Here is a 12,632-nt window from a genome sequence, read left to right as displayed (position 1 = left end):
TTTGATATGAAGGTTCATGGTATTAAAACAAAGTCTAAGTTCGATTTCGGAGTATGTAGGTCAAAGGTCATAGCTCATTAAATATGCAAATCTGGTTTCCATTCGATAACTTGAGTAATGTTTGACGGATTTTAATGAAATTTGATATGAAGGTACATGGTATCAAAATACATGTACAGCCTAATTTCGATTTCTGAGTATGTAGGTCAAAGGTGAAAGGTCATAGCTCATTAAATATGCAAAAACACCTACCGGTAATTATATATGTGAAAATCCTTGCCTAGAAATATAATAATATAGTCCAATGGAGGTAACTTGTTCTGACGTATATAGGCCATTTGTACCCTGCGAGGGATGCTACGCTTTGCGTTGACTTGTTTAAAAATGAATCTCATCTTACTACAGAATCAAAGTTTTATGTCTTTGATTGAGTTTGGAATTACACACCATGGATAGTGGCAATTGGCCATTGTAGTGGCATTCAAATTTAGCGATTTGTTAATATTACCAATTGATGTTCGAAAATGCATTTTAAAAAAATTGTGAATTGTCTTGCTCGCGAAATTGAAATGCATGCAAAACTTTTGCATATTATGGCTAATTCTTAATTTCTAAACTCATGAATTGTTTCCGTTTCCGATAATTTCAGGTGGGAGTTCTGGATGCTGCACCATCTGGCTCAAATGTTCACTGGACCGGTGATGACGACACTCCTGTCGCATCTGAACCATCTGGAGATGACAACACTCCTGTCGCATCTGAACCATCTGGAGATGACAACACTCCTGTCGCATCTGAACCATCTGGAGATGACGACACTCCTGTCGCATCTGAACCATCTGGAGATGACGACACTCCTGTCGCATCTGAACCATCTGGAGATGACAACACTCCTGTCGCATCTGAACCATCTGGAGATGACAACACTCCTGTCGCATCTGAACCATCTGGAGATGACGACACTCCTGTCGCATCTGAACCATCTGGAGATGACGACACTCCTGTCGCATCTGAACCATCTGGAGATGACGACACTCCTGTCGCATCTGAACCATCTGGAGATGACGACACTCCTGTCGCATCTGAACCATCTGGAGATGACGACACTCCTATCGCATCTGAACCATCTGGAGATGGCGACACTCCTGTCGCATCTGAACCATCTGGAGATGACGTCACTCCTGTCGCATCTGAACCATCTGGAGATGACAACACTCCTGTCGCATCTGAACCATCTGGAGATGACGACACTCCTGTCGCATCTGAACCATCTGGAGATGACGACACTCCTGTCGCATCTGAACCATCTGGAGATGACGACACTCCTGTCGCATCTGAACCATCTGGAGATGATTCCGATAGTGATTATGAAGCCGAATCTGATCCAGAAGGTAGTAGCAGTGATGAGGCTGATTTCATTCCATTTCGGTTTGTACGTGGACGTCAAAGTAACTCTGTGGCAGTTTCTGTCAGTGATAATAAGGAGAGTGAAGCCATGCCTGTTGACCATTCAGTACCTAATACCTCACCTGCCCATGCCTCTGCAAGTGTTCAAAGTGCAAAAGTCTCAAGCTCCAGTTGCAGTATTAATGTGATGACCACTTCAAACAACAACTGTAGAAAGTGGGACAAACCTCAGTACTGTAAATTTTGTAGTCAACCACAAAAGAAACTGCCGAGGCATCTGCTTACACCACAACATGTCAACGAGACTGAGGTTCAGCAATGGATTGCAACTAAAGACATGAAAGAAAAGGCAAACTTGCTAGCTAAAATGAGAAATTACGGAAACTATCGTCACAATGTCAAAGTCCTTCAAGAAAATAAAGGTACCTTGATTGTTGCATACAGACCGAAATATGATGTGGATCCAGAAGAATATTTGCCATGTAGTCATTGTTATGCTTTCTATTCCAAGGATGATTTGTACAGGCATGTTCATAGATGTAAATTGCGACCAGATGTTGAGGATGAGGATGAGACCTGTGAACCACCCAAGAAGAAAAAAAGAACCTTACATGTTCAAACTGGTAGAATGATGCTTCCAGGCCCATCAGGAGTAAGCCCAAAGGTGCACATGATATTATCAATGGGAGTCGATGATGAAATATTGAGAGTTGTGAAATCAGATAGATTAATGCAGCAAGTAGCAGAGAGGCTGACATTGAAGCATGGGCATGACAAAGACCAGTATTCATATATACGGCAAAAATTGCGTGAACTTGCACGACTGGTTCGTGAGTACAGAAAATTGAATGATCACCCATCGGCTTCATTAGTAGATTTGATTTGTCCTACCAAATTTAATGAGGTCATAGCTGCAACTAGGAAGGCTGCAGGATTTAATGAGGATACACATTTGTACACAACACCTAGCCTGGCACTGAAAGTCGGATATACACTGGTGACGGCTGCCAAAGTCCTTATGGGAAATGCTCTGTTGCAAGCAGATGCTGGTTTGGAAAAGAAATGCAAACAGTTCATCAAATCATATACTCTCAAGTGGGAAGCAGAAGTAAGCACACATGCACTGCGTACATTAAAAGTAAACAAGAGAAATACATCAAGGCTGCTTCCTTTGACAACAGATGTTGTTGCACTGTCCAATTATGTGAGAAAAGAAACAAAAGAGGGAAAACAGAAGCTGAACAGCTGCAGTAGTGATGAGACCCTTGACAGATGGAAACAGTTGGCTGAGGTTACCCTGACCCAGGTGTGTGTTTTCAACAGGAAGCGTCCGGGAGAAGTTTCAAAGATGCCCCTCAGTGATTACAAGTGTATCACAAAAGGAGAAGGTGGAATATTTGGTGAAGGCCTAACCAAATGGGAAAAGGCGTTGTGCAATGTGGTATGGAGGGTGGAGATTAATGGGAAATGCAATAACACTGTACCCGTTTTGCTAACAGATGACATGAAAGGCAGCATTGACTTGTTGATGGAGAAAAGGTCACAAGTAGTCAATGATGGAAATCCCTACTTGTTTGCAAACCCCGATGGAAGAGGCCACTTGAGAGCAACTGATACAGTGCGAAATCATGCCCAAAAGTGTGGAGCAAAGTATCCAGATCAGCTTAGATTGACAAAACTCAGGAAGCACATTGCTATCAGCTCTCAGATCATGAATTTGAAGGATAATGAAGTGGACATTTTAGCCACCTTCATGGGCCATGACATAAGAACCCACAGAGCCTACTACCGCCTGCCAGATGCGTCACTGCAAGTAGCAAAGATTTCTAAAGTACTCTTCAGCATGGAGAAGGGAGACCTAAAGGCAATGGCAGGAAAGACGTTGGATGATGTTCGTGTAGATGCAGATGAAGGTATGACTATTTTTTATGTTTTGTGCTAGATAGAATGGCTGAGAATATGCCATACCATTTTCATTTCCTTCTACTTTTATCTAAAGTGATATCTGATTGGTTAGTGAGATCATAACGGTTTCTAGTTTGAGATTACATTAGGCCAGAAAACTTTTATGTTACATCTCAATCATTCATTTCACTCTCATACAACACAGTTTTTATATTGTATAATTTCCTTAGTTTTGTATGCTTGCTATATCCTTCAGTTTGTGAAGTTCCATGCTTTTGGTAAGCAAACTGGGATGTCTTCATTAGTACCTCCAGTTTTAATAAGAATTGATCCGAGATACAATATATGGGAAGCTGCCAACATTTCAAATACTTGAATATGTGATTTGATTTTTGTGTCGCCTTACTGAACGTTCATGGTGGCACATACTAATCCAAATTATCTATGTCCGTCTTTCCATTAACCGATTCGGTTAACGTTTTCGGTTAACCCTTCTAAAAATGCTCCGCAGGCTAAACGCTATGCTTGATTTACTCCAAAACTTGGTAGGATGATCCGCAGGTTAAACGCTATGCCCGATTTACTTCTAACTTGGTAGGGTGATAGAGTGAGGTGCCACAATATCATGTGTTGCTTTGAGCTGTATTATTTGCATATTCATGAATTTCAATTAGCTTATTTGCAATGCAATTTAGGTTAACCTTAAAAAAAATGCTCTGCAGGCTAAACGCTATACCTGATTCATTTGAAACCTGGTAGGGTGACAGACTGAGGTGCCAAGATGTTGTGTGATGCTTTTCATTGCATTATTTGCATAATCATGACATTTAATGAGCTAATTTGCATATTTTGATATATTTTGGATACTCATGTGTTTTAAAAAAATGATGACACTTGCAGAATTGTCTCTCTAAATACACTTTGTATTGAAGAGTAGTTGTGGTACCAGCTGTGCTGTTTACATGAAAAGCAAAACAGGGATGACTATCCACAGCTGTCTGCTATGAACTTACCCTTGCAAAGATTATAATGTACATGTATGTTATTTTTCACCTGCTCTTGTTAAATCTGTGTTTGTTTTTTGTTTTTCAGAATGCAACATAGATCCAGATGTTGATGATGATCCTGACAACGAAGTGAACAGGCCCGATGATGCTGTTTTGATGGATGAGATGTCAGACAAAGAAAATGAAGGTGTGAATGAATTACTTTGTTATATCCTTTGTTAGGCCTCCGTTACGAAGTAGCCGGAGGCATTATGTTTTCGGGTTGTCCGTCCGTCCGTCCGTCCGTCCCGTTCTCGTGATCGCGTTATCTGAAGAACCGATTGATGGATTCCTGCCAAACTTTGGTCATGTATGTATCTTGCAGAGCCGATGGACTGATAAGATTTTGGGGTCACAAGGTCAAAGGTCAAAGGTCACAGGGCTCATTATGTATGAAAAACAGCTCGTGATCGCGTTATCTCAAGAACCGATTGATGGATTCCTGCCAAACTTAGGTCATGTATGTATCTTGCAGAGCCAATGAACTGAGTAGATTTATGGGTCATGAGGTCAAAGGTCAAATGTCATGGGCTCATTATGTATGCAAAAACAGCTTTATCATTAGAACTGACAGATGGATTACTATTTAATTCAGGACATCTTGCAGAGCCAATGAACTGAGTAGATTTTAGGGTCATGAGGTCAAAGATCAAAGGGTCATATATGTATATGAGAAATTGCTTGTAATCACGATATTCTGAGAACCTGTTAATGGATTACAATGAAATTCGAATTTGAAAAATTTCTTCTGTTTTGGTTTGTAAACTTGCTCTATGACGGAGGCATCATTTTCGAATGCGCGCAGTCGAAGTTCCATCTAGTTTATCCTTACTTTGATTATTCCAGATGCCCTCAACAGGTGATTATCCTTGTGTCACTATTTGAATTTTAGCATTCGCTTAGTTTGAATTCTGGCTAAATGGCACTCCTAATGCAGACAGCTTTAAATGAAGAACTAGCTAAAAGTAATGTAAATTGTAACTTTAAAAAAAAAATCAAAATATAACCATTCCACTCTTCTCTCAGCTACCATCTTCTGCATTTGGTTAAGTTTTTTAAAATCTGTCATTGAACCTGAAACATTAATTGTGTTTCCCTACTTATTTGTCTAATTCACTATTAAAGGTATGAGCATGCCGCAGCAAAGCAGAAAGAAGAGTGACCAAGTTGCAAACAAGGAAAGTGACCGTGGTGCCAGCAGAAAGAAAAGGAGTATCAGACAATCTTGGACAGCTGAAGAAAAACAAGCAATACACAGACACTTTAAAGAAGAACTACGCTCACGCCAACTGCCCGGTAAAGAAAAAATAATGAAGTACTGCAAGATGGATGCAGACCTGAAGGGTCGTACTAAAAGGTGGACAACAGTCAAAGATTTCATTAGAAACCAAATTAGAAAGACAAATCCACTGGATTTTTAGTGAATTTTCAACCTGTTATGAGTGAAATTAATCATGTTCATCACACTCCGCAATTTTGGATGAAATCTTTTCAGGTACTGACATGCGTAAAATGTGGTTGCTTCTTATTCATATAACCCACTTACTGGTTTCCTTGATGAAGGGCTGTGCTTTGGAAGAGGTGCACCTTTATATAGGTTAACAGTTAACTCCATGGCCAGGAAGCATACTGTGTGTAAAGCAGTGTATGGTTCTGCAAGTCAAATGGGAACTTAATAGGAAAAACTTAATTACCTGCCCAGTTGGTCAGGGCCAGGGAGTAGACTTGTGTCTAACAGTATGTATACTGTATAGAAGATTGTAAGGCAAATGGGAACTTTTGTGCTAAAGTTGTTTGATAAGCCCCAGTTTGCCAGGTTAACGTTTTGCAGTTTAAATGATGACTTACAGGTCAATTTTATCAGCTCCCATATCACCAGATGGTCAACGTCAGTGAGCATCACATGTGTAACAATGTGCATAAAGGTTTACAGGTCAAACTCCAACTTTGCTCACTTCCCCTAGATTAGGTTCATGGTTGATAGGACTCGTGATAGGACTAGATGTATAATGTTTTCCATATCAACTGGGAATTAAGAGCCAACTGTGATCAGGTCCTCAGTTGGCTTAGACCATGACAAGGAAGCATCCACATGTGTACACTATGTAAAATAAAGTTTGCAGGTCAAATAGGGACTTTAGGCCAACTTTGCTTGGCTCCCCAGTTAAATAGGCCAGTATGTAATGTTTTGCAATCAACTAGTGACTTATGGGCAATTTTGATCAGGTCCTCAGTTGGCTTGGGTCCGATTACCAGGAAGCATCCGCATGTGTACATTGTGTGAAAGTTAAGTTTGTAGGTCAAATGGGCACTTTTGGTCAACTTTACTTGGCTCACCAGTTGATCAGGGCCATGATGACTCGTCAAAGGACCGCTATGTATAATGTTTGGATTTAAGAGCCAACTGTGATGATCGAGGTCCTCAGTTGGCTAGTTCCAGCTGATGAGGAAGCATCCACATTGTGTAAACTAAAGTTTGCACGTCAAATGGGGACTTATGGCTAACTTGACTCGTCAAAGGCCCGCTACTTGCAAAATTTAGATTTTTAAGTACATTGCAGATCAAATGGGACATAGCTACCACCTTTGATCCTCAATTAGTCAAGGCCAGGTGAAGTCCCATGAAATTGAAAATTGTGTAAAAAGTAACATGTCTAATTTTGATTTATGAGACAACTTGGTTAGCAGTTGGGTTTTGACTGTTGGTCAATTACCATGGACCTTTGGCCTTTATTAGACTTTATAAATATCTCACCACTCTTGTCCAATTTCATCTAAGTTTGGACCCTTTTTTTCAAAAAAATCATCAAAAAGTAGACCATTTGCCCCTTTTGTGAAATTTAATCAGGTCCTCGCACTCAGCTATTGGGTAGGGCCAGATAACCATTAAAGCATAATCATGTGTTCAATGTGTTTCTATTAAGTTATGTCTGCAGATCAAATGGGACTTTGTACCATCTATGATCAGATCCCCAGTTAGTCAAGGCCAAATTGTGAATAAAGTTTTACAGATCAAATGTGGACTCAAAGCTTGCCAGCTTCGATAATTTTCCAGTTGCAGTCAATTATCAGGGAGCATTGACCAATGTGTAACAGTTTGTATAAAGATTTGCAGGGTAAGTGGGGTATATTTCTGCGACAAACTATGATCAGCTTCTGAGCCAAGAACATTGTTTATTTAAGGATGCACTCAGCAACATGCTTTATGCAGTATAGTTCATCTCGTATGTAACTCAAAAACTATTGATGGGAAGTGTATAAAGGTATACATTTTCTGGCTGAAAATGACCTGTTAAATCCATTGAACACATACAATTTGGACAACAATTTATCATTTTTTTTACCATTTTTTTCGACCACCATAAATAAAATATCCTTGCAACAAAAAATTATTTTCCTAGTGTCCAAAATATAACTCACAATGTACCAAAAATATAATAACCAAGTTTGAACTTATGAGTTGTGGGCTATAAAAAAAGTTCTAGGGCCTAATTACAAAAAAACGTTACTAGATTTTAGTAGGTACAATGTATTCTGTATGAAATCTTAAATCAGAAATGTTTTATTTTTGAGTCCTGAGGGTTCAAAACTCATATAAACTATTAAAAATGAAATGGCTGAAATTATGATTTTATGCAGAAACATGGATTTTCAGTTGCATTTTCAATCTCATCTTGAAAACCCCAAGATCCTGTGTCTCGATCCTGACTTTGGTATACGGTTGCCGACAATATGCTGCATCCGATGGTACATTAGACATTTTTTCCAATTGAATTTATATGGATTTGAGAGTAAACGTCCACATGGTCTCACCATCTGTTTACATTGCTTGCTGTTTCCATGGGCGTTGTGTCACGTAGATAGATTGCGCGGATATTGCACATCGTGTTGCAATGTGACGGGACACGTAGCATGCATCGCATAAACGGACACTGTCATTTTGCGTTAAAAAAGGTTTCATCTGTAGTTTTGTTAGATTTTAAACCTGAAAAGGGTCCACAAAACAGTTTTTGATGGTTCAATGTTTATATTAGCATCACAGAATTTACTGACATGATGGAACAGAGTTTGAAGATAGCAATAAAAAAAAAATCATTTAAGGGTATGGCAAACTTTGACGTTGCTGGGTGCATCCTTAAGTTGTAGGTAATTACATGTTTTAAGATGTTAAAAGTTGTGTAGATCAAATGGGGACTTTGCAGGCCAACCTTGATTATTACCTCCCGGCTGGTCGTCCTAGGAATTGAATAGCCCATGTATAAAGGTTTTCAGCTTAAACGGGGACATATGATGCTCACTTGTGTTGACCCAGCTGGGGAGATAATAAGAGTTAGCCCCAAAGTCCCTTTGCAAACATGAGATGCTCCATTGCATTTCTCCAATCTGTGATCTGATCAAACTTGTTAAGGTACTATGCCCATTCAAGTTTGATATCTCCTCATTTGGCTGGGATCAGAAGCATCTTCGTTCCTGTACTGTGTAGAGTAGCAACTCATTTACACAAAGTTGGTGGGGGTTTGGATTTAGGTTTGTGTTATCAGGATAGAATGAAATTTACAAGAACACCTTGGAAATTGAATTCCTCTTTGTATTATTTGGAACTTTGTGTTAAGAAAAGGGTTTGCAAGAACGAGTTGCCACTGTATGAGGTAATTTGTTGGTCAAACAGCGACTTATGGGTCAGCTTTGATAAGCTACAGAGTTGGTCACCTCCAATCTTGCATATACCATTGAGTGTATTCAATTTTTCATCCAGTGTTGTTTTGAACAGTTTTATAGTTTTACATACATGTACACAATCTATATAAAGTTCTGAAATGGATAGTGCATGCAAGAGTGTTTTGTTCATATATGAAAATGTGACATATTACAAATTTACCCTTGGTTCAGTTTGTTGTTATGAATTTCTGATGTTTGTGTTTGTTTTTGTTTTTTGTAAAGAGTGAGTTAAATGTCTTAACAAGACATGTTCTCATGCAATGCAATCAATGCAATCAATTGTTAATCTTTTCCTGTTATGTGGAAAAAAATGTGTATGCTTTAAGTAATGAATACCCTTTGTTTCATCACAACTTCTGTAGTGACATCACCTGCAAAGAACACTTTTTCTGGGTTTGAATTCCAAGCGTGATGACCACCGCCAATTATAAGTGTGGGTTCTGCTTCTAAAGGAACATTAAAAAAATAGTTTTTATTGAATTGAATCTTGTCTTCCTGATGATTTATAAAATATTTTAGATGGGAATCTGTAGATGAGTTATACAACAAATGATAAATGTTTTATTCATCGGATAGAATATTTTCATTTTAGTGGAAGATTGGCCGTTCCGCCAGCTCCTGGTATGGTGCAACTAATCTTTCACCTCATGAAAATATTCTTACCAGAGCACTCTCAAATTATATGTATAACATTTTGTTATTTGATGTAGCTAGTATGAGCAATGTTGTAATACATTTGTTAGTTGTGTATTAAAATGTAACCACTAGCCTGTATTAAACAGTATATCATATTATAATAGTTAGATCAGGTATATACAGTTTACAATTCACCGTTCATAGTGTACATGTTAAAAAGTTGATTGTTCAGTATCATTGCAGTTAAATGCTGGTTGACCAAAATTTGTGGAATGGCTGGTATTTCAGAAAAGGAGTTGAAACAGAAGGTCAGGTTTATCATTGAAGAAATATTATTTGGGCAAAAGCTGTTTTATATCAAATTCATTCTAAAAATAAATCATGTTTTGTATTATAGGTATACCTACACTACATTGTACATTACTCTGTATTTTACCAAAACGTCTGTAGTGACAAGCTACAGAGTTGGTCAACTCCAATCTTGCATATACCATTGAGTGTATTCAATTTTTCATCCAGTGTTGTTTTGAACAGTTTTATAGTTTTACATACATGTACACAATCTATATAGAGTTCTGAAATGGATAGTGCATGCAAGAGTGTTTTGTTCATATATGAAAATGTGACATATTACAAATTTACCCTTGGTTCAGTTTGTTGTTATGAATTTCTGATGTTTGTGTTTGTTTTTGTTTTTTGTAAAGAGTGAGTTAAATGTCTTGACAAGACATGTTCTCATGCAATGCAATCAATTGTTAATCTTTTCCTGTTATGTGGAAAAAAATGTGTATGCTTTAAGTAATGAATACCCTTTGTTTCATCACAACTTCTGTAGTGACATCACCTGTCAGGTTTATCATTGAAGAAATATTATTTGGGCAAAAGCTGTTTATATCAAATTCATTCTAAAAATAAATCATGTTTTGTATTATAGGTATACCTACACTACATTGTACATTACTCTGTATTTTACCAAAATGTCTGTAGTGACATCACATGCTTTTCGTGCGTGCTTCATGATCGTTAAGATAAGGTGATTGAATAGGCATGGACAGGTTGATACGCTTGGAACGCAAACTAGTTGACGTCACTACAAATGTTTTGTGAAACAAAGGGTATTGTCGTCGTATTCAAATTTGAATTTAGATTCTCTGTAGGGCCCACCAGTGGGAATAGCCCAGCACCCATAGACAGTCAAAATGAAGAATGATGTGCAAAACTATAATGCTGGTTGAAGAGATGAATGATCACTATGTCTGGTTTGTCGTCTACGTCGGACTATAACCCAACTCCATGGACAATGTGACCTATTATCTGACATGAAAGTGATAATTTAAAATGTCTATATGTAGTCCATTTTCCAACAGTTTTGTTTGACTGTATTTCTTTGCCCAATACTTTTGTACAAAGAAGACAAGATTAGCACAAAAGTGATGTATGGGTCATGTTTTGATGTTACTATCCATCCACTAAAATGTAATGTTTATATGTTCATAACATATCACTTTGTAACCCGAGTTCTATACAAAAATGAAATGGATTATGGAATTCGGAATCCTGGGTTCAGAACACAAATATGCTGATACTTTCCACTTGCTTTTATTAACAAATGTAACTTTCATTCTTTAAATTAAGATCTTGATTAAGAGACACGGGCATATTTGGGAAATATTTGTCCAACTCTGATTTTTCTGTTGCGATCTTATTTTGATGTACACATCTTGACTGCCCAGCACGCCATTCCAAAGTGGATATTTTCAAAGCAGATACTAATGCCCTCGCTGGGACTGAAGGTTTTTGTAGGGATTTTAAATAAAATGTTATTATTCAGATCCATATTCATGCCGCCTTTAAAAGCAAAATCACCACTTACGATTTTTTTTTTTTTTAACAGCTTGAAGCGAAATACATTAGTTTTTATCATGTCAGATTTCAATTTTGTAACATCTAAACATGAAAATTAAGGTTTTGCAAAAACGCTATTCAGAAGCTTAGTACTCAAACTCTTTCTTGTGTATACCAAATTATGATAGAGGTAAATATTAATGTTATGTAGTTTGCTACTCCAATTTCAATATTGCAACACCATGATTCACTTTTATATGGGAATTTTTGTTTTTAAAGGTCACTGGGGGCTGATTTCACTGCAAAAGGGCATGAATATGGGTCTAAACAATCCCCAAGTTGCGAGTAACTCCTCTCCTACCATACCTGTATAACAGCCCACCTATGTGTTCGTTGTCCTCTGAACTGAGATGTATCATGTTTTGTTGGAAACCTTGTTTTATAAGCCTTATTTTTTCAAAGTTGTCTTTAATAATAAAACAGTTTTGCTGTATTTGAAAGGCATGTCGAAGTATTTTATTTTATATTAAAGGGGCATCTCATGTTTTTATGATTTTATTCCGGCTTATCTTGATACTCCACCATGTGAATGAAACAAGGTCGTAACTGACATTTTGGGCACAAATTAGTTTTCTTTTTATTTTGAAAGAATTAAATATTCATTTTTTAAATTAGACTTCAAGTCTCAAATTTAAACAGTTTTATTTTATAAAAGAAAGAAGATGGTAAGAGACAAAGAAAACAAAGTTGAACACAAAATGGCTTCTCCCGCAAAATGAAGAAAATGTAGATACGACCTTTGTTGCATGCACATGATGACTTATAAGTTTGCAATGGTTGGTTTTTGACATATTCACCTGAAAAACAACAAATATGGTAATAAGACTATCTTGGAAACACTTAGGAGGCATTAGATAGGATTTTTAGATAGGGTTTTTGCAAGTTTGTTCGTCAATCTGATAAATCTTCAGAAAACCTGTTACACTATGTTTAAGCATGATACACTCGCCAATTATACGATTTACTGGATTGATACAGCTATATTCACTATTAGTTATTTGATTTGAGAAATTT

At 37.5% G+C, this 12,632-nt stretch overlaps 1 protein-coding gene across 1 annotated transcript; it reads left to right on the top strand.

The window, feature by feature from the left end:
• Positions 1-1,255: 1,255 nt before the first annotated feature.
• Positions 1,256-10,365, top strand: LOC115925145. The gene is made up of 3 exons (XM_030988456.1): positions 1,256-3,320; positions 4,405-4,506; positions 5,484-10,365. The coding sequence occupies exons 1-3, from the start codon at positions 1,496-1,498 to the stop codon at positions 5,777-5,779; spliced, it is 2,223 nt and encodes a 740-aa protein (XP_030844316.1). The 5' UTR covers positions 1,256-1,495; the 3' UTR covers positions 5,780-10,365.
• The last annotated feature ends 2,267 nt before the right edge of the window (positions 10,366-12,632 follow it).

Source organism: Strongylocentrotus purpuratus, unplaced genomic scaffold (assembly GCF_000002235.5).
Source record: "Strongylocentrotus purpuratus isolate Spur 01 unplaced genomic scaffold, Spur_5.0 spur5_scaffold_17, whole genome shotgun sequence".
In the NCBI taxonomy this organism is placed as follows: Eukaryota; Metazoa; Echinodermata; class Echinoidea; order Camarodonta; family Strongylocentrotidae; genus Strongylocentrotus; species Strongylocentrotus purpuratus.
Note: the sequence above shows the minus strand (reverse complement) of the source record. Positions and strands in the feature narration are given on the sequence as shown.